The sequence below is a fragment of the Rhododendron vialii genome, chromosome 7a (assembly GCF_030253575.1).
Source record: "Rhododendron vialii isolate Sample 1 chromosome 7a, ASM3025357v1".
Taxonomy (NCBI): domain Eukaryota; kingdom Viridiplantae; phylum Streptophyta; class Magnoliopsida; order Ericales; family Ericaceae; genus Rhododendron; species Rhododendron vialii.
The window spans coordinates 20,367,143-20,389,580 of NC_080563.1; the positions used below are offsets into that span (position 1 = coordinate 20,367,143).

The following is a 22,438-nucleotide window of genomic DNA, read 5'->3' on the forward strand; positions in this document are numbered from 1 at the left end:
AACGTTTACTTGAAGTGCAATTTTATGAACTTTCTTTTCTATGAAGTGTGACTTGGTTTTCTATGTTATGAAGTGATATGTCTAAGTGTTTGAGCTCTATGTTATAATGAAAATGTTTCTTAATGTGTTTCCTAAGATGTTCGAAATCTATGTGTGTTACAAGTTTTGTTTTATGAAGTATGTATGTCATGCCCTTTGCTTTACCATATGTGCTCACTCATGGGTTCCATAATAGCCAGCATTATGTGCCTCCCTGGAGGGTTCTATAATATCCAGGTATGTGCCTTCCTAGAGGGTTCTATAATGTCCAGGAAGGTCTAATAATATCCAAGTTTGTGCCCTTATCAATGGGTACTAATAATCAGCCGAGATTCCGAAATATGTCATGTATGTATGTGGTATGCATGGTAGCATTGGTGATGTATGTGTATTCAAGTACTTCATATTTCATGTGAAATGTCTATTGATTTCTTTTAAATGTTCGCAACCGATGTGCTGTATGCGTATTGATCTTTTCAAAACCCAAATTAGAGTATGCGATTTTTACTTACTGAGCTTTCAGTTGACGATTTAGTTACCATTTTCAGGTGATGAGGTATGATAGCTTTGAATGTTTTGAAGTGCAATATTTTGTGCAAGTTTGGGCTTAATGGAGTCATTTTGCATATAGAATGCAAGTAGAAAGAAGACTTATGTTTTGTACTTATATCTTACGGACAAAGATGTGTGTATTTTTGCAAAGTGATGTATGTAATCAAGGTATACATGTTAGAGAAAAGTAATGGATGTTCATGTCAATGTATTTATGGTTTCATGTAGATTTTTTATGTATGGACACTCTGAACCAACTGGATTGTGCTCATTTTGCTTAAACTTGTTTATGGTTATTTTTATTAATAGACCCCATAAATTTAACTGAGGTTTTCTTAATCGCTTCCGCAAATGTTCACATATATTTTTATTTAGAGCACTTTTTCTTGAGCCCATTTGGTTATGTAAGAAGGCCTTGTTGGCCGGTCATAGGCCGTGATTCCCTTTTAAGGGGTTTAGGGATAGCGGGTCGTGACAAGAGATGGACATAAGAGACATTTTTCTATGTTGATGCGTAATATATCGCTTACGTAGCTTGTAAGATGTAATGAGTTAAAAGGTAGAAATCTACGAATCGTTGAGAGTGAATTTACCTTGGTAAGAGATGTGTGATGCGTGTATGATAGTATAAGATACTGATAGTGTGATGACATTGAGTTGATTGAAATAAGGTTATTTTACTACTTCTATGTGATTGAATCTTGTTTATGAATCCACTATTCGTGATTGAGATAAATAGCTAAGTTGTAAAGTGTATTACGAGAAGGTGCGGTGATCTATGATGCGTGACTTAAGTTAGCTCCACCAGTGAGAAGGGTACTTACGACGAGTAACGGGACTCAAAGAGTAGCCGGTAAGAGCATTCGCTCACGACATGTGATGTTGGTTGCAATAACGATATACAAATGAATGATGGGTTCGCGGAATGAATCTATGAGATGAATGTTTGATTGTTCGAGTACGATGTTATAGAGATATTCTTGTTTTCTTTTAAGCGTGTGTTATTATGTCTGTGGTGAAGGCGAGATATTGGATAGGTTTTGCGGAACAGGATAAAGAGTCAGGGTATTAATGAATAAGTCGTATAGATATCAAATTTTCGTGATTAGACTACAATCTTAGAGCATGGTCATTGTATTTAAACCCCATAATAGATGATGCAATCACCACCAGACATGTTTTATTTCACATTTGAGATACCGTACCTACTTCCATTATTCATTCTACTTGTCATCCCATTTGCATATAGTAATTGTGTAGATTTTTCTACTGGGCTAGTGTAGCTCAACCCTTCATTTTCAGGTGTGCCGGAGCAATAGCATGGAGTTGTGTGCATGCATCCAAGTGCATTCTTTTGAAAGCAAGAGAAGAGAAGATACTTAGTTTTTCTTTGACAATCACTTTTTGGAAGGTGTAATGAAACTTCATTTTCATGCTTTGACTATGTGGCGTTATAAACCTTCTTAAACCTTTTTAACTCCTGTATTTACTGAATATTGGGCTGTAGTGCCTCACAATGTAATATTTTTAAACTCTTGATTCTTGAAGTTGGAACTGTAATGTAATGGATTAAAAATGGTAAACTCTTTTGGGTTCGACGTATATTGTTGTGAAGATTTATATATTTAAGTAAAGTTATTTTATTTATACTTAAAACCGAGAGCGTAACAGATCTCGTACTTAAATAATAGTACCTTGCTGGCACCATATTTACCATTCTATCCCTTCCAAGATTTTTGTCCCGGGCTCGGGTCAAACTTTTGGCCACTATCCAAACTCTCACCAAATCAATATATTAAGTCAATGAAGTCATTTCCATATTTAAAATCGTCAAATTACCTTTTCACATTGTCGAAATTTTTTTTAAACTTTTTATATTAAGTACATAAAACAGTTTCGCACACTAAAAAAATATTTTTTCGAGATTTTCAAACTTTCCGGAACCGGATTCAAAAAAAAAACCTTCCCAGGACCCACTTTAGGGTCCACGATGGTTTTTCAAACTTTTTCCCAATAAGTGCAATAATTTTTTCTCAAAATTAATCAAGCACTTTCTTAGGAACCCTGCTAACCACACATACATTTATGCACATATTGTGTTGTGGAGCCCACTACGGGTCCTACACAAATGATTCGAGCTGTTCATTAAATGTAAAATATTTTTTTAAGAATCCTTGAAGAAAATCAGCTCAATTTAATACCTATAAGTGCTCGATCCAATCATCTAAATTTTCATTCAGATTTTCGGGTAATGAAAAGTTTTTTTTTTTTTGACAGCGAAATTTTTTATTAATCTTTGAGAGAGATACAAAGACTAAAAGGGGCAAGAAAAACCCATTCAAGACCCAATCCCTTGATGGGCAAGAAACCAACCAAGGGACAAAGCCCAACACCTGAGAGGCCAAAAGCCTAGATCAAACAATGAGCACAAATGGGTCACAGCCCAACACCTGAAAGAGGCCTAGAAGCCCAAATAAAGGGACAAAGCCCAACAGATTAAGCCCATTAAAACAAACCCTAGCCCTAATCCAAACCAACACCTAACCCACGGCTCTTCCCTGCTGCGCACCACCACCTGAGCAGCCGACCAAAGTGACCCGCCACCGCATCCTCACTTCGCCGTTAGGCAAGAAGACCGAATCAACCTTAGCAGGTAGGGATGGCAATGGGGATGGGTCGGGGAAGAGGGGTACTACTACCTCCACCCCTACCCATTACCCCCTACCCCATCCCCATCCCCGACCCGATCCCCAATGGGAATTTGTTTTTTTCCTCCATCCCCGACCTAAATGGGGAACGGGGATCCAAAACGGGGATTCGGGGATTCGGAATTCGGGCAAGTACTATCAATTTTCAACACATAAGTTAATCTGTAGCACTGTTTTTCCAGCATTGATTTCATAGTTTCATAGTTCTAAACAGCTCATAACCGGAGCAAACATTAAGCATATAATGAAACAGTGCACAATTTTATAGTTCCAAACAAAAAACAATCATGGACCAAAGTAGTGCAACCAAAACAATCATGGAACAAATAACAGTCATTGACAAAAAACACATCAACCAAAGCAATCCCTGATCCTTCCCAATTCCAAGGACCAAAGTAGTGCAACCTGCAAAACAGAAATGTATCATCACTTTCTATTCTAAAATAAATATCTTCAATTGAGATGATTATAAATTAAAAGAACTCTTACTCGATCAATCATCAACAAATGTTACACCGGAACTACAACCATCAACGTCCATATCCTCATCATTGATAGTTGGAACGTCTACTTTAAAGAAAAATTAGACATAATTAAACCCAATAATTGTTATATACCATATTAGCAAAGACAAAAATATGTGTGAAAATAAGAGATTAATTAAAAAATTACCTCCATCCTCGAAGGCCTTCAGCCAACTTTGAGTACACATCAATGCTTCCAAAGTCTTAGGGTGAAGTCTATTTCTACTCGAAGACACCACTCTACCACTAGTGCTAAAAGCAGACTTTGATGCAACAGTGGACACCAGGACAGCCAACACATCCCTAGCTATAGCTTGCAAAGTAGGGTACTTTAAGCCATTAGATTTCCACCATGCCAATATATCAAAGTCCTCACTCTCACGTCTCGGTAACTCTTCCTCCTCCAAATAATATTCCAATTCAGACTTCACATGTATAGTTTTAGCTTTCTTCAAGTTGTCTCTATAGGAAACATATTGAGATAGGCGACTTATACACTTGAAAGAGGTAGTGGGAGGTTTGCTTGAGTTGGTTGAGAGGCTTGAAGTTGAAGTTGTCAATTCACCACGATTCTTGTTGGCTTTTCCTTGGTACAATGTAAGCAAGTCATAACAATGTGCCCGAATGTCCTCCGCCATCTCTGTACCAAGCACCTCCCCATATATTTGTTTATAGTAGAAACCAATCAAGGACATCTTGAACCTTGGGTCCAACACCACAGCAACTCCCAAAAATCCATGTGTATTATCCCAATACTTGTCATATTTTTCAATCATATTGTTGGCCATTTCTTCCACATGATCAATCCCATAAATAGCCCACTCAGACAATGTAACTTTAATATAACACACATCTGAAAAAAATAGATTGGACGTAGGATAACTAGTTCCACTAAACAACAAAGTGACCTTGTAGAATATTTCCCTCTTGCCAAGACGGATGATTAATTCAAAAAATACCACGCAAATTTAACAAAAATTTAGAAAAGACGAATAAAACACACCAAACGAAAAAATAAATTAAGTTTACAAGAATCCACCTGTAGTGTGTGTGTATACATATGTATCAAACAAAAACCGCTCGGATGAAACTCTTTCCGGTCTTTTTTTTTGCTGATTTCTCGCAAGCATCCTTAAAATCACGTTTTGCACACATTGAGCGGCTCAGGTCATTGAAAATTGGTCGGAAAATGGGAGAAAATGGGACATCCGCAGCTTAATACGGTAAGGGCGCCCTTATAAAAAGCTAACTATATACTCCGTATATATAAAGGGTTGATGTGTTGTTAAATTAGAACTCATGTGACTTTGAACTGGAAAATGTGCAATTAACGGGAGTAATTTGTTACAAGGATCAAATTCCGGGGTTTCCTCTGTAATCCTCGCCACATATATCCAATTTCTTCGCGTTCAGCAGCAGCCCCCAAGATCGAGCAGGTAACCCTCTCTCTCTCTCTCTCTCTCTCTCTCTCTCTCTCTCTCTTCGCCTATATTTCTGTCTGCTGTTTATCATGCCAATGTAGAAATGCTTAAACATGATACATTTTTGGGGGCCTAGTAAATAATCACGCCTTGAAAGAGTATTGAGATGTCCGATCCACACACTAGGAGTGAATCTATCAATTTAATTTAGATGCACTAGTTCTTTTAAGGCCGGCCCTGGGAAGTAGTAGACAGAGAAAAGGAAGTAAGTAGAATTACTTATAGTTGCGCATTTTTTTCTTTTGGATTTATTCGTATTTTTTTGCACCTTATCACTTGATTTTGCATCGTACTTGAATGAAATGTTAGTTGGTATGCTTTTCTGAAACTGTATTTTGTTGGCATTTTCTCTCTGCTTGGGGAAACCTATAGGATTTGTTTGTTGTTATGCTTTTTTTGAACCTGTTTGTTATCTGTTGTTCTTCTCTGTTTGGATTCAGGGATATTTCACCTGTGGCGATTTGACGTGGATTAGATGGATCAGGTATAAGAGTTTGCATTTTAGTTAGGTGTTTTTTTTTCTTTTCGTCTTGGGTTAGACTGTGATGTTGTTTATGAACAATGCAGTACGAAAAAGTTGAGAAGATTGGTGAAGGAACCTATGGTGTAGTCTACAAGGCTCGGGACCGTGTGACCAACGAAACTATTGCTTTAAAGAAGATTCGCTTAGAGCAGGAAGATGAGGGAGTACCAAGCACGGCTATTAGAGAAATTTCTCTGTTGAAAGAGATGCAGCATGGGAACATTGTCAGGTTGTTACAATATGGCTTACTCCAAATTTAGTCAATCTTCCAAACAAGATCTAATCTCCCTGGTATTTTTGTTTTGGGCATTGGCATGACATGACATGTTCGTTCTACGAGAATCCTTTTGGATTTTACCATCTAGGAAGTTGTTGGCTTGAAAGCACAAGTGCTAGATCAGATGCACCAGACTGCTGCTGTTGCTCTTTTGGGAAAATATTATTACTTACAGTTTAGAGAATGTTGTAGTATTAAGTACATTGTAATGAGAACATTGACATTGATCTGCATTGTTTAACTTGCTGAAGTGCTAGACTTGACCACTTTTCAAGAATGGATGAAACTTGAAAGAAAGGGGATATAAGGTGGGGTCGATCATTGATTTCAGACGTGAATAGTTGATTAATTGCTAATTTGTTTGTGTTGGATGGATGTATTGGATTAGCAACCTACTTTGCATGAACCTACTAGAGAATATCTTATGTCTAGTGCAAAACCGATTTGATTTCCTATTGTTGATATGTTGCTGAACTCGTCTTTAGGCTTGTGGGAATTGTGTTGTTGGGGATGTGGTTATTGCAAGACACTTGAAAAGTTTTTTGGTGACAGGTTGCAGGATGTGGTGCACAGTGAGAGGCGTTTGTATCTGGTTTTTGAGTATCTAGACTTGGACTTGAAGAAGCACATGGATTCATGTCCAGAATTCTCTAAGGATCCACGTCTGATAAAAGTGAGTGAGATCCTCCTGATCTTTGGAGATTTGTGCATATTGTGGCATGAATATTAGAACTGCCCCATGCTAGTCAGATAAGTAAATGATATTTCCTTGTTTCTATGAATTTGGCTACACAGACACGCACACACAAACACGCACATGCAGACACATAAGCAGACTGCGCCATTTGCTACAATAACCCTGAATTCTAAGTTCAACCTTTCCAACAAGCAACACTGGATTTCCAGTTAAGCTATCTGATCTGAAGACTTGCAATGTTATTGCACAGGTTTTTATTTTTTGGTAGGGGTAGGTTGTCATTGTTACTTTTCTGTATAGAAGTCAAAGCATTAGTGATTCTAGTTGTTGTATTAGCAATTAAAGCTCTAGAAGGTTATTAAGCAATGGAAAATGTTTTTCTAATACTAAGGAGGATCTAGAATATCTCCCTTGGTTCCTTTGGCTTGAAAAGAGATAAATCTTTGATGTTCTTATTTGGGTTATTAAACTTGCCTGCGATATCCCCGACAGTTGTTTCATTATCTGGCCACTGATTTCGTGAAGGATTGGGACACTGATCTGATCAGGCAGAGATGAAGTAAACATCATTTGGTTGCATTTCAATTGTGCAGATGTTTTTGTATCAAATTCTTCGTGGAATTGCTTACTGTCACTCTCACAGAGTTCTCCATCGAGATCTGAAACCTCAAAACTTGCTGATTGATCGCCGTACAAATGCACTAAAACTAGCAGATTTTGGACTGGCCAGAGCATTTGGTATTCCTGTTAGGACATTTACACATGAGGTAATCGGGGCTATTGGGTTTGCAATTCTTCACTGCATTTTATTTAGTATGGGGTGTTTATGTCCAGTTATGCTTTACCCGTCTCTCCTTAGCTATGAAGCACGGATACTCTATTTTGGCCTCCGTATCACGTATCATATCCGTATCGGATACCGATACTCTCAGATACTCTCTGGATACGTATCCGATACGCTTTTTAAAGTATCTTGCTTTTGGAATTAGTTTTTGGTATCCCAATATGTTCCGGATACTCTCGGATATGCTCCGGATACGTATCCGATATTTTGTTTTTTAAAGTATCCTGGTTTTAGAATTATTTTTTGGTATCCCAATACGTTTTGGATATGCGCGGATACGTGTTGGATACATTTTGGATACACGCGAGGGTAAATATGTTTTTACTTAAAATATATGGGTTAAAATTGCAAGTAGGACTATATTTTTCTTTTTCCCCCACCAGTCGACACCAGAAACACACTGACGATATCCTCTCTTGACAACCTTGTAAGTCTCTCTCTCTCTCACTCTCTCTCGTTGTGTGTATGTATGTATATATCTCTCTCTTGACATGTGAAATGGTGTATTTGTGTAATGGAAAACTTTAATTATTAATGAAATTTTAGGAATTAAAAATTATATATAATATATTTTTACTTACTTTTATATTCAACGTATCCCCCAATGTATTGTATCCTTCTTTTTGAAAAAATCACGTATCAGCGTATCCATAGAAATATAACTTGCATTGACTTGCCTTTTAAGTTGACTTGCTCATCAGTTCCTCTGTCCAGGTGGTGACCCTATGGTACAGGGCACCTGAAATACTCCTCGGATCCCGTCACTATTCCACTCCTGTGGATGTGTGGTCAGTGGGCTGTATATTTGCTGAGATGGTGAATCAGAGGCCATTGTTTCCTGGGGACTCCGAGATTGATGAACTATTCAAAATCTTCAGGTTTACACTCCTGAACAACAACTTTCTCTTCTATTTGCTGGAAAGTTGTACATGGCTGTTCATTTAAAATTGGAAAGCCATGCTTTACAGAAGTTTGTGTTGGATTCAATGCCTTAAAATTTTTAATTTTAACTTTGATGCATCCTGTCAAATTTGGTTAGCCATTCATTGGCATGGAAAAAAGTTTAACCTTTGAATGACATGGAAAAGGGAAGTTATGCATTCACTTTGTTGAGCATATAGACGAAGTTGATCTGCCACCCAAGAGAGCCAAGCCTGTTCAAATTTTAAGTGATATCACCTAACTGCAAGTCCATTTGTTTGCAGATTAAGAACTAAGTAGTAGATGTGGCCCAAGGTTCTGGATATCTCAAGCCTTTTTGCTTTAGTGTAATTAGGTTATATGTAAAATCATTTTAGAATTTATCAACAGTCTTGCAATTGTCAAAATGTTTACTGGATTTTGGAGTTTGACGTAGTGGATGAGAATTTTTATCGACTCAAGTGTGAACTGGAAAAAATTCAGCTGATAGGTATCTGAAGGTTAAGTTCTTCAGAACGGCAGAAAGAGACAAGGGAGAATTGGTTCATTCAATTTTCTTATAATTTTTTCTTAAAATCTGGAAGAATCTGGTGCAAGATTTCTAATAAGTAATAAGACTAGGCCAATGTTTGATAATTTGCAATCCTACAGTCTTATAAGGTCGCATGGTTATGTTCAGAAAATATGAAAATTCCAATGGATAAACAACTGCTCTAGAATTATTAAGATTTGTGTTCTTTTGAGCTCCTGTTCTGAAAAAGAAAAGAACAGAAAGGAAAAACAAATGGAAAAATTGCTACTCTTGAATTTTCTCGATCTTACTGCTGAGACGTGTTTGTGTGCATACCGATGCTCTGGACTATAAATGAAGGAAGTATGGTAATGTGCACATAAATTAATTTGGGTCTCTAGGCATGCCCTCTCTGATGCCATTTGGCTTTAATTTGGGGGCATGGTTCCGCAGCAAAACAGGTACAAGGGGGCCACTGTTTCAGTGGTATTCTGTGAGCAGCCACTTTGTGCATATTGGCAAAGGTTAGGTCTGTCTCCAATCCTCTCCCACCCATACCCCCAATGATTGGGGACTAACTGGGTTCTGCTGTGTTTGTTTGTTTGTTTGTTACTGCTGAGACGCCCTTTGTATGCTTTTTCACAGTTAAATATGCTGATTCGAAGAAGAACAAAAAAAAAAAAACTACCCTTTGATATTGTCATTTGGAATATCCTAATCAAAATGAGAATGGAATATATAACCTTGCTTTACTGGAATTGTTGTTCCGTGCTCTTAATATGTTTCTTTTCCTCCCTGAAGAGTCTTGGGTACTCCAAATGAGGATACATGGCCTGGGGTGACTTCTTTGCCTGATTTTAAATCTGCCTTTCCAAAGTGGCCTTCAAAGGTGATCGAGTGTAGAAAATATTGGTATATTTCATTTGATCTTTGTGTTTTTAAATATCAGAATTAAAACATTGCACCTTTTATTTGCAGGACCTGGAAACTGTAGTTCCAAACCTTGACTCAGCTGGTTTAGATCTTCTTAGGGTAAGTTAAATGTTTATGTTTATACAAATTGCATCTTGTTTGTAAACAAGTATTATTTGTCTCTGTTGCATTTAATGACCTTTGGAGCAAATAGTTTTTTGACCTCTGGCCTTCCTCTGTCTATGACTCCCTCTACACAAAATTTAATTGTCTGCGGTGATTAGATGAGCCCCAACTTAGTGATCTTAAAACACGTCAATTAGTGGGTCCGTGTGGTAAAAATATTGCAAGCTGTGCATTTGTTCCATCAGACACCTCTCCCCTAACTTTTCTACATGTACTTACTTTTATGGCGTTGACCCCGTAACTGTCTATTGGAGTAAGGTAATTGGACAAATATCATGCTATGTTACGTGGACATTAGGGATTGGGGTCTGGGTTTCACATGTTTAGTTGGACATTCACCTAGCAAGCATTTCTGGTACTTCAAATTCATCGTGAAGCGATGCATTAAGCTCCTATATTACGCATGAAATCTCCTACAGCACTTGGGATACACTATTTATCCTGAGAAAATATGAGGAAAAATACCGAGGGATTGAATATTTTGGTTCGCCCCCGTGTATTTGAGATGGAATTTATATGAATCTAACACTTTGAGGTGGTTTGGCTTAACTTTATTCATGTATTAAAAAAATTCTAGCTGTGTCAGATTTTGTAGATTATTGATTTATCTTGACGAGAGACATCAGAAAATTTTAAAAAAAAAGAACCATAATTGAAAAAGCTTAGAAAAGACATAACTCAGTAAAATCTGTCTTTTTGTATTATTTTTGGCTTTAGTGAACCTTTAAAGGTTTTGATAATAATTTTTTACATTTTAGATTCATCTTGTCGAGATGAACCAATAATCCAAATAAAATGACGCAAAACTAACAAAGGCATTTTTTTAAAAAAGACAAAATAATCCTTTAGGATTATTAAGCCAAACCACCCCTTAAGGCACATATCCACACCCAGCGATCAATGTTACATTATTTTACACAAGTGATTAAATAACTTACGTTAGTGAAATCTTGGTTTTACCCTAGATAATACATTTGTGTGTTTCTCTCCAGAAAATGCTCTGTTTGGATCCCAGCAGAAGAGTTACAGCTAGGAGTGCTCTTGAACATGAGTACTTCAAGGATATCGGGTTTGTGCCTTGATTCTGTGCGCATATCTTCCTGGAATCTCAAGTACATACGTCCATTATATTGCATTCAGTGGATTCTTCCTCCTTGAGAAGTGCGTGTTGTTTGTCACTGCATATTTCCCCCAGTTAATTCGAACTACATTGACGTGGTTTTTGGCACATCTATCGTGGAATCGTCTAGTGTGTGTTCGTTTTCTTCATTTCGCCCCAGTTTCCATGCCTGGAAGATGGATATTGGTGGCTAGTACTCTTCATCTCTTTGTTGATCATGCTTTGTGTGGAAGACATTGTTTTCGCTCTCCTCTTTGAATGGAAAACTTTGGTTTGCCGTATTTTGCTCTCTTTCCATTGACTGGAAATCATGCAATTGCAATCTTTGGCTAGGGTTTCGCCTATGAATGCCTGGAGCATGTTCTCTTTTTGTGGACAGGGAACAATGCACCGGTTCCGCTCACGTCTATTTTGACACTCATTTTGACACTAAATCTCAGCCACTCATTTCAATGGCTGAGAATAAAACACTCTCTCCTCCCTCTCCCCTCACCCTATCTCTCCTCCCGCCCCCTTTTCCCCACAACACACCCCCACCTTCCCAGAACCTACTCCGGCAGCTCATTTTCCGGCTTCCCATTTCTGGTGACCCATATATAGTTGTACAAAATTTCTACTATTTCTCTAGAAATCGATAGTGATAGGTACCCTCAGCAAGTGACGGAACAAAGATTGAAGGGACGACTTCATGGAAATTAATATTAATCAGTAAGAGCATCTACAGTGGTATAATCAAAATTAAAAAAATTGTTAAAGTTAGCAACATTTGTTCAAAAAAGAGTTCACATTGAAATAACCAAATTTAGCAACTTTTTAGCAATTGATCAAATTTTAGCCCTTGGATAATCAAAATTAACTTTTTGTCAATAACCAAATGTAGTTGTCCCCACATTTCCTCAATTAAGTACACCATCATTACACAAAAACTCTTCCATTTTCAACATGTTTCTAAGAAAAATACTTTTAGAAAAAGTTTTTTATTTTTTTGCGAAAACTGTTTTTCCCAAATACAGTTTATTTCAGAACTCTTTTTTTTTTTTTTTTCCCAAAAACAGTTTTTCTTGTAAAAAAAATTTCAAAATTTTTTTTATTCAAAAACTGTTATTTTTTTTTAACTTCTTCCCGAAAACTGTTTTTTTTTAAATCAAAACTTTCAAAAAAACTATTTTCTCTTTTTATAATAACCTGTTTTTATTAGTCTGAAACCTATTTTTAAAAAATTATTTTCTATGTCACAATTTTTAGATTTTTATAAATTAAAAAAATGATGTGACAAGTTTGGTTGTTCAATTTTGATTGTATATTGTGAACCTTTACATTGCTAACCTTAACAACCTCTTAAATGCAAAACTATAAAGGATGGATAATGTGGTAACTTTTGATTATTGAATTAACCAAAAACTAAGGTTAATTCAGCAAATTGCAGTATTCTAGGTTTTCAATCCATGGATGGAAAACTCAGTCATCAAAAGTCGCCCCTCCCTCTGATCTGCATAAATCGCAAAATGACTTCTTTGTAAGGATTAGAGATCCTTTGATTCTCATCCTTCTTGATTAACTCATCTCTCTTTCTTTTACAAAAAGGATTAAGCAATTCTACATCGCAGTTTTTGTTTCTAGGCAAAATCCACATCATTGTCTAAAATGAGGTGCTGGAAAATGGATTGCCGAATATGGGTCGCTGGATATTAGGTGCCGGACGGAGTTTGTTCTGAGGATTTGGGGGTGTGTTGAGGACTTGTGGGGAAAAGGAAAAGGGGGAGGGAGGAGGGATAGGGTGAGGAGGCGAGATGGAGGGGAGAGTTTTTTTTAATCTCAGCCATTGAAATGAGTGACTGAGATTGGGTGTCAAAATAGATGTGAGCGGAACCGGCCCCATCCCTAAATTAGGGGGTAGTGAATTATTATTTGCTTGTGCATAAGATGGCCAATCTCTGTTTTTTTTGCTAGACGATGGAATGTTAAGGTTGTAAGTGGTTACAATGGGAGTTGAGCTTCTCTTCCATGAGAACTCAAACTCAAGATCTCTCTTCCTTATAAAAGAGAGTAACAAACCAATCACACCACACCAGGGCTTCGTTTGTTTCGATGTAAAATGTTTTACAATGTAAAATATTTTTTCAGAAAACAAATTTCAAATTTTTTTTTTTCTGTATTTGATTGACACTTGAAAATATTTTCAGAAATTAACAAAATAGTGTCGGGGGGGTGTAAATGGTGGAAAGATATGAGATTATTAGAATTAAAAGTAGAAGAAAGTTCATTTTGGAAAATAACTTACGGAAGATTTAAGGATAAGTCATTTTCATCCAATTGACGGAAAATGTTTTACATGTAAAATGTTTTCCTCATTTTTTACACAACCAAATACTGGAAAATAGGTAAAACATTTTATCGGAAAATATTTTACGTCCAAACAAACGGAGCCTAGGTGTGATGTTGACGACTAACATTGTGGAGCGATCGACAAGAGGAGTAGTTGCAAGTTTAGTTTCCATCTTGAGGCGCAACGCAAGCAGCCATGTTTGGTTATTTCCAGAAAAAGTCTTCAAAAACACGCTTTGGCAATTATTTTACGGACTAGAAATGTAACCTTTTATATTATATGTTCAACATTTTGACAAAAATAGTTTTGCAAAAATAGTTTCCCATGTTTTTCAAGTAACTGATTCGTTTCTAAGAGATTCTCAAAGAAATTGAGTTTCAAATGTCATCTGGACAAGTTTTCGATCTGTGATTTTTGGAAACTAAATAAAGAATAGGAAATTAAAGCTACAATAACGAAACCAAACTTAAAATATTTCCAATAATGTTTTGTTTTGGCTGGGGCGCCTTAAGTCGTCGTCATACTGAAGTAGGCACCAAATTCTGAGGACACAATGCACGTACGCGACATCACTAAGATTATGGTATTATATCACGCACCAAGCCCATGTCTTGGTCTCGAAAAAGTTTGCGATTGTTGCTTTCCTTGCATAATAAGATGTTAACAAAATCTTAGTCGAGATATGAAACATTAAACAATGTCAAAATCTAATATCGAGAACGCGACCAAAGCTTCAATTGACCTGGTGACAATACAATACCCTATTCTCCCTTTTCCTCTTAACATGGGCTCTATTCTCCTAAAACCTAATACACTTTGAAAAGAAAGAGAAGGGAGAGAGAACATCTACTTTCTTTCTGCTTCTGGGGCCATAATAAGTAGGAAGCCTCCACAGTTTTATCTTCTTATACTTCTAGCATGGAAAAATATGAAAAAAAGGTGCGAAATGTCTGAGTCAATTGCAGATGAGAAAATCGCAGGGACAACGCCCAAAAATCAGAGGTAGTTGCGGTAGACTGGGCTGTACATGCAGCTCTCTGCAAACTTGACAAGATCTCTAGGGCGAGGGAGACGAGAAGCCAGACCTAGAAACAAAATAAATAATTTCTGAGTCAATAGATATTACGAGTCATCAACTAAGATATTAACAATTCTTTCAGGATTTCAATTTTTTTTGGTTAAAAAACGATATTTTTGAATTGTTATGCCTATTGATCAGTTATTGGTTTTAAAGTGATAGGTGACCAACGCAACCACACCATTAAGCATCTTGTTTGTAGTTTATGTTTGTGTGGTGTTATGTTGGTCAGAGAGGTACTAACCGAGTTCATAAGACTTAGCTGCAACTTTAGCAGCAATGCGAGCCGATATATCTCTGATATTCGTTAACGGTGGGTAGATTAATCCCTTTGCATAGTTTTCCTCAGTCACTTGACAGGCCAGTGCTTCAGCTGTTACAGGACGGTAGTTAGTTAACTGCTAAGAAGTCTATTACTAACCAATTGCAAAATGAATAGTGATTCCGTGATTGTCTTGTCTACTTACAGGCTGCTAAAAGCATATCATCATGCATCCGGATTGTACCAGACATGATCAAGCCCAAGCCAAATCCAGGAAAAATGTATGCATTGTTTGCCTGCAGGACATGAAGTTAGAAATTAGACACCAATGAATAGTGGGAAGAGGTTTTATTCATAGGGAAAATTATGTAGTAATCCTTGGCCCTATTTGATTGTCTAGATTAACAGTGAAATGACATATCAACCCATTGGAAGGATTTTGGGTGAAAAATGAGGAGATTGATAATACCAGATCGTCTTATATCTCATTTTAGGATAATATATCCGATGGATAGTTAATCCTGGCCGGGAAAGTACAGACCAAATATTAGATTGGTTTCCCCAAGATTTATAGTCCAATGCAACGCTTTAATGTAAACAAACAAATTTACGAGGCCATAAAGCACCAACTCGGCATGCTGACATGATGGTCCTAGATTGATAAGAACACTTGCGATGTTTTAGAGCTGACTTGACTCAGCTTGATTGGCTAGGTGACATGTTTGACCAATCCCTTTCGTGAAACCTCATTGGTTGGGAGTACCATGAGCACAGGCAAGGTAATGCTTCTGGAATTAATCAATACCGAGAAACAAGAGACTTGTATGTATAAGTTTAGAACCTGGCCAGGCACAAAAACTTTTCCATCGTATTCAATGGGGTCGAATGGGCTTCCACTAGCAAAGATTGCTCGACCCTGCAGATTCAAAAAAATACAAGAGAGAATTTGTTAGTTTATCTACCACAACAGCAATAATAACACTACCCATGTAATTCCCTTTTGATGGGTATGGGTGGGGGAGAACTGGGGACGGATGATATTACAGTTATGACTTGGGCAGTAAAAAAAAAAAACTTGGATTGCAACATATGTTTTAGAAAAACATGGATTCTTGACTATCTCTGTCCTGCTGAAAACAATTTTGTTGAGAAACCTCAATAGGCAAACAAAAAAAACAGCAAACCAGTGGGAGCCATATGAGGTAAATGTAAACTCAAAGTGATGATAACAAAGCCGTTTTTTCATCTTACCTGAGTCCATATATATGCTTGTTCAGCTGTACACTCAGCTTGCGAGGTTGGGTTGGAGAGAGCGAAAATGACAGGTTTCTACATGCAATTCAACCACATCAATGTCAGAACCTTCTCATTAGATGCACGAGAGAGAGAGAGAGAGAGAGAGAGAGAGAGAGAGAGAGAGAGAGAGAGAGAGAACCTCGTTGAAGGATGCCATGGCCTCAACAACGTCCTTCGTAAATGTTTTCCCAACTCCAGAAGTTCCTATCAGCACTGATGGCTTGATTGCCTAAGACAGGAAAATCAAGGTGAGGAAATGGGAAATCTCCACTACATTTCTTAATTCTTATAACCTGTCTGTTAACTCTTATAAGCTAAAGCTTAAGAAAACTTACAGTGTGGGATAAAAATTTCTAACCGTTTACTCACCTTTCTTTTCCTTTTATTTTACTCAAAAACTGATAGTTCCAAGTTCAGATAATTAGCTGTTTTACTTAATTGGAGTTTTAAAGATACATAGACAAAAGGGTTCATGTTCTTTCCACTTCATAAATCTATGGACAAAAAGGCATTCTAGACCTTCAACTTACTAAAATTAACAGCTTATTTTACTTGACAGGTTAAACTTTTTGTCCCACCTCACAAAAAGCTACACTAAACAGATTTGATACTTTTATGTCAAGCATTTAAGCTAATAATTGAACGATGCATAATTCCATAAGGTTAGCTAACAGGTGATACAAAAGAGGGCCTTAACATGCTAGAGCAGAATCAGAGAAGATTATATCCACACCTTTACGGCATCAAAGAGTTCCTTGACAGGTTCGTGCTCATGAGCCCAAGGCTGCTTGAAGTGTTGAAGGGACTCCTTACGAGAGCTAACAACCAGTCCCTGTATCACATTTATACCCATTAAAATGTGACCAGCAAAACAAAAAATTGGAAGAGAACACAGACTGGACACGACAGAACGTAGTGATATATCAATTGATTCCTATAACCTTCGAGTCCACAAGCCAAATTTTCTTGCGCGTCTCTTCTACTGGAATGTTTGTCTGCCAAAAGTAAATGGTCAAAGAGTGATCAGAAAGCTCTATTTAGCTGAGCAATAAAGAGAGATTAGATGGTGTGTTTTGTGCTAATAGTACCTTTTTTGATATCTCGAGAGCTATAAGCTCTGCAATTCCAGTTCCAGCCTTCAGTTGCAAAGGGACAGAAGTGAGACATTACAGCACATATAATGGATACACAAACATAAACACAGATTCAACATTGTCAGAGCTTTTTCACCTCTAAAACTAGTACATGAGCTTGGACAATCTCTTCACTCGTCAATTTGGGTTTGAATTGGATCGATATATACAGGTTTTTGTGCATGCAAATAAACATTATATAAATGCTTAGGCATGTGGTTTGCTCACAAACAAAAAGCTAGGTTATTTGTGACAAAATACAGTTAAACAGAACGACAAATTTGGGGGGTAAGGAAAGGATAAATGAAAGAGAAACATCGATAAATTGTTTACAATGAATGTTTCTCTTCCAGAAAGCAGATGAAAACAGATACGAACAGCTGCAGACTACAGTGGGAGATGATGATTCGTACATATACCCATCAGCTAAGAGGCAACAAAATTCCTAATTCGATCACAGACCAAGAGTATACAAATGTATTCTAATTTCCAGCTTTGCTCTAGTCTAAGAGTGATATGCTAACAATGGAAGGGCTAATATACACACTTAATTTTTGATAGACATACTATTATATGTATACATATAAGAAGTCTCCTGAGGCTGGGGATAAAAAAAGTCATACCTCTCCGGCACCAAGGAATAAGAATGAGTGGTCAGCTAAGGTTCCACCAACTAATTTCAGAGCTGCAATGAGCCCAGCAAGTACCACAGAAGCCGTACCCTGAAACAAAGTCAAATGCTCAAATGTATAAAACTTCCATTAAACTGGATAGGAAATTTCTAGCTATAAAAGAGATACTCGTCAATGCTACACCTGTATATCATCGTTAAACACCAGATGAGTTGTACGATATTTTGCCAGCAGCTCAAATGCATTGTGGTTTGCAAAATCTTCAAACTGATCATTTGGGTAAAATATTAGCATTATTATGAAAACATTTAAACCAAATTGAAAAATTAAGGAACCTATGTTTTCAAGAATATGGATACTGGAAACTGACCTGAATGAGGATTTTCTCCCCGTAGTTCTGCTTAACTGCACACATGAACTCGTGCAAGAGCTCAGCATATTCCTAAACCGAAATAATAACCAAAGAAAAACTCATCGTGAGAAAAAAAAAAAAAATATGCAACTTGTAACGTCCCTTAAAATAGAAGGGGGAACAAAAGAGAAAAAGTGCCAAGAAATAAATGTAAAACATTAAACCTGCCCAGTTGCCCTCTTTTGCCTAAGCCCAATGTAGAACTCGTCATTTAACAACTTCTCATTGTTCGTACCAACATCAATGGTTATAGGCAAACACTGCGAAAACAAAATTCAGATAGTTAGTATCTGCAAATCAAATGGTTCAGTCAATATGTTACCTGCGATCAATACAAAAAAGTGTCGACGGTGTTCTGGTGAGGTGCTTATGCAGTGTTCACTTCAGAAAATCATGGCATAACTCAGACAAATAATGCGCTCTGTAAGTAGCAGTGAGTGAAGTCTATGAAGCAAGCTTAAGAATTAGGTTTTCAGTCCTGATTATTTGATATGGAAGCAGCAGTATTGCTGGGACGTAGTTGCAGTAGCTGAGCCAAATCTGAAAAACTCAGTAATCATCAGTCAACCGTCCAATTTTTACTTTTTGTTTTTTCCGGGATTTTCGAGACTGAAAACAGTTTCTGAAAAGGTTACCAAGTAGTGTTTAGATCTAATACCAACCTCATTCCCAAAAAAGTATTGCTCGAAGTCCATATTTCACTCAAAAATATTGATTTGGATATTGTGCAATGTACAAGACTTTTCTGCGCTTGGCACCAACAAAAATAGTTTTGGTATTATCACTACCCTTTGGATAATCTAATCATCCCAATCAAAAGAAAAGCAGATGGGAAACTAACAAACAAAGGATCAAAACAAAACAAAGAGGTGCAACTTTTGTAGAAGCACATACTGCTGAGGGACGAACTCCTCCAAGCGCTGTATAGAGAGACAGTTTTCCAACAGGGATCCCCATTCCCTGCACCATTTCAAATGTTTCAATCAATTTACCAACCATGGATTTAGCGAAGAAACACACGAACTCCCATTTAAATACTACTAATCATGAATCTTTAACCAAACGGGACAAGGCAAATTTACCTGGCACCCAAGATCTCCAAGTCCTAAAATTCTCTCACCGTCGGTTACAACAATTACTTGAATACTCTTCTCAGGCCAGTTTTTGAGCACTTCAAGAATCTTACCCCTGAAAACTCCAATAGTAGAGTAGTAAATGCCAATTCAACTCAAACATTGGAACCCCAGAACAACATATCAAACAGGATGAGAAAATGGAAAGTATAAACACATCTTAATCTAATTTTGGCTAGGAGAGGAAGCATATGAATCCTGCGGTCATACTTCTCTTTCAAACTGATGAAAAGACCCTGAGGGCGCCTGAAAATGCTCCCATATTTCTGGCAAGCCTCCCCAACAACTGGAGTGTACACAACTGGGAGCAGTTCTTCAACATTGTCAATAAGTAGCTTGTAAAACAGCCTTTCATTTCTCTCCTGAAGATCCATCATTGCAATGTATCGTTGCAGAGGAACTTCATATTGACGGAGGTTGTGCATCAACTTCTTCTCCTAATTTACCAGAACCAGGAAAATTATGAGCAATTAACTCAAAGGTATTTTTAAATAGTTTGAACTCTCAAGGCAATGTTTCTAAGCTAAACCTGAAGATCCTGACATGAGACTGATGGGGGTAGAAGGCCGCGTAAGTAATGGGCATCTCTCTCTTTCTCAGTGAAGGCAAGCCCTTTGTTGTGACGTGGATCACGCAACAAAGTATACCCACTGCATCACACCAAACAATATTTCATAGAAAATGGACTAATTAACAGCCAAATAATCTCTTAGTGGAAAATTTGAAAGTTATTGCACCATAATAAAACAATGAAAGACATTAGAGCCAAAATATCTGGAAACCTGATGAAATTTGATGGCACCAGCAGAAATTACCCAGAGACCATAGTACAAACATAAGCAAATAAATTAACAAAATTTGATAGACAAAATATATAACTGGGTGTATTGCCGCTTTTCAACAGATTTGATATCACAGTTTCTAGAGATATAGACATTTTGCAAATAAGACAGATGAAGGCAATGTATGCAGATGCATAAACCATCTCTGCTGAAAAGAGAAAACTAGTACGAGTTCTATGGAAGAAGCATTAATCAGATCTAATTTTCCCGATACTGATGCCCCTAAAAATTCTATGATCCCCATGCCAATATCCAGTGGAACATGAAGAAAATAATAGTTATCAAATCTGCAGAATGGGATCATCAAATAAAAAGGAGGAGAAAATAGTTATGAAACAAACAAAATAGTAGTATTTTACATTTAAAGCTATGAAGCCTATTTATAATACAGGAATACCACCTCTCTTTGTTTTGAGATTTGTCTATTCGTTTATTGGAAAAATAAATTCGAAGCAAGACACTAGGAACAGAGAAGGATCAGAAACACTAGTAGTCATGATGTCCTTCAGATCTGAAAATACAAAAACTCTAAACCTCCAAAAAAAAAAGTGATTAACGATAAGAAAAGCATATTATTAGACTTTTAAAAAACAATAAAGGAAACCTGAAAGAATAGGATCTGAAAAGGTAAAAGGAAGCAATATAAGAAATAACTTTCCAACATAAAACTCTGCATGCTTAGATCTAAGTACTTAAAAAACCACAATCAACATTGGATTAATTCTCTTAAACACATTTACAGTGCAAATAAGACAAATAGAATCAAAGAAAGTAGAACTTCATCATCATGAAAATTACACGCACAGAACGAAATAAAAACTTCAGATCTGAGATACATTAAACCTTCTTCAATACATCAGACTAACGAGTGTACGAAGAAAAATCCATCAACAGAATCTTCCAATTGGGTAAAAATACACACAACCTGGGGATCAATGGAATTTCAAAAAAGAAAAAGAAAAAAAGACTTGAAATGAATTCATTTGTACCACTCTTCAAACATATGACAGCCACGGATATACAACGAAATACACCATCAAGATTCAAGACTAGCTACAAATTTGGTCAAAACAAACACAAAACAGATCAATAAAATGGAAATGTAATATCCCCAAGAAAGTATACAGTAAAATAAAGGTGACATTGATTCAGTTTTGTATATTCACCTAGCAACAGAGACGGTCCAAGGGGTAACAAGCTGGTCCTCCGTCGCACTGTCCTCGCCGTAAACATCCTTGACACCACCGCCTCCAACGACGGATTTGTCATCAGCTGAAGGCACCAACACACCGTTTGTCAATCCACTCTCCATCTCTCTCTCTCTCTCTCTCTCCTGAAATGAAGGAAGTAGTGATGAAAACCGGATACCCAGAAAGCAAAAACACGCAAAACGAACGCTTGTGTTGGGGGAATCACAAAGGGCACGTACCAAGGTTTTATAACAACCCAAAAAGTTCGATTTTTTTATTTTACAGTTGACGGAGATGATCTGGTTTGAAGGTCAAATGGCACAACAATGACGACCCAAATCGTGTGACGGAACCAAAAGTGCATTTCTCTAATTTTACTGCGTTTATACGTGTAAGTAATTGACGGGTTGGTGAGTTGCTTGCATTAAACTATTCACCACAGAGATTACAACTGAAATATTCATATTGAAGGGAACGTGTGAAGAGCCGAGCGCAAGTCTTCCGAGCTTGTAGAGAGAGAACATGGGAGATTTCCGCGTTTTAGGGGAGAGAGAGAGACCGGTATCTTCAATGGATCTGTGTTTAGAAAAGTATATTATGGTGCACCCATGCGTTGCAGAAATTTTTCAATGTCAGTTGGGTATCACGTAGTGCCCGTTCGGCACATTCAAACAGTTTAATGAGATTTTGGACGGCTCAGATTTGGAGAGAGAAAAAGAAGAGAGAAAGAGGAGGGGTAAGAGGAGAGAAAATGAATGTTTTAATCTGAACCGTTTAAAAGTGCATCGGACGGCTCGATTGCCGAGCGGATATTATGTGGGATATATCCGCTCGGTATT

General features: G+C 37.2%; 2 protein-coding genes and 1 non-coding gene across 5 annotated transcripts; 2 read left to right on the forward strand and 1 right to left on the reverse strand.

Moving 5' to 3' along the window:
- The first annotated feature begins 5,127 nt into the window (after positions 1-5,127).
- Positions 5,128-11,576, forward strand: LOC131333218 (cell division control protein 2 homolog A). Of its 2 annotated transcripts, none has more exons than XM_058367630.1 (9): positions 5,128-5,259; positions 5,745-5,788; positions 5,872-6,056; positions 6,657-6,777; positions 7,395-7,568; positions 8,360-8,523; positions 9,879-9,966; positions 10,056-10,109; positions 11,168-11,576. In XM_058367630.1, the coding sequence occupies exons 2-9, from the start codon at positions 5,780-5,782 to the stop codon at positions 11,255-11,257; spliced, it is 885 nt and encodes a 294-aa protein (XP_058223613.1). In that variant the 5' UTR covers positions 5,128-5,259; positions 5,745-5,779; the 3' UTR covers positions 11,258-11,576. The 2 variants fall into 2 exon arrangements, with proteins under 2 accessions (XP_058223613.1, XP_058223614.1); XM_058367631.1 differs by having other exon boundaries at positions 5,259-5,509.
- Positions 9,430-9,537, forward strand: LOC131334928 (small nucleolar RNA snoR100). The gene has a single exon (XR_009202330.1). It is a non-coding gene; the product is annotated as a small nucleolar RNA snoR100 (small nucleolar RNA).
- Positions 11,577-14,311: 2,735 nt separating the features above from the next.
- LOC131333219 (NADP-dependent malic enzyme-like) lies at positions 14,312-22,158 on the reverse strand. Of its 2 annotated transcripts, XM_058367633.1 has the most exons (19): positions 21,835-22,157; positions 21,576-21,742; positions 20,097-20,217; positions 19,778-20,004; positions 19,517-19,622; positions 19,329-19,394; positions 18,599-18,694; positions 18,393-18,464; positions 18,206-18,289; positions 18,014-18,112; positions 17,346-17,393; positions 17,199-17,252; positions 16,991-17,089; positions 16,397-16,486; positions 16,213-16,290; positions 15,803-15,877; positions 15,167-15,257; positions 14,944-15,072; positions 14,312-14,706 (listed from the first exon to the last, which is right to left on the reverse strand). In XM_058367633.1, the coding sequence occupies exons 2-19, from the start codon at positions 21,719-21,721 to the stop codon at positions 14,618-14,620; spliced, it is 1,770 nt and encodes a 589-aa protein (XP_058223616.1). In that variant the 5' UTR covers positions 21,722-21,742; positions 21,835-22,157; the 3' UTR covers positions 14,312-14,617. The 2 variants fall into 2 exon arrangements, with proteins under 2 accessions (XP_058223616.1, XP_058223615.1); XM_058367632.1 differs by having other exon boundaries at positions 21,576-22,158.
- Between the last annotated feature and the right edge of the window lie 280 nt (positions 22,159-22,438).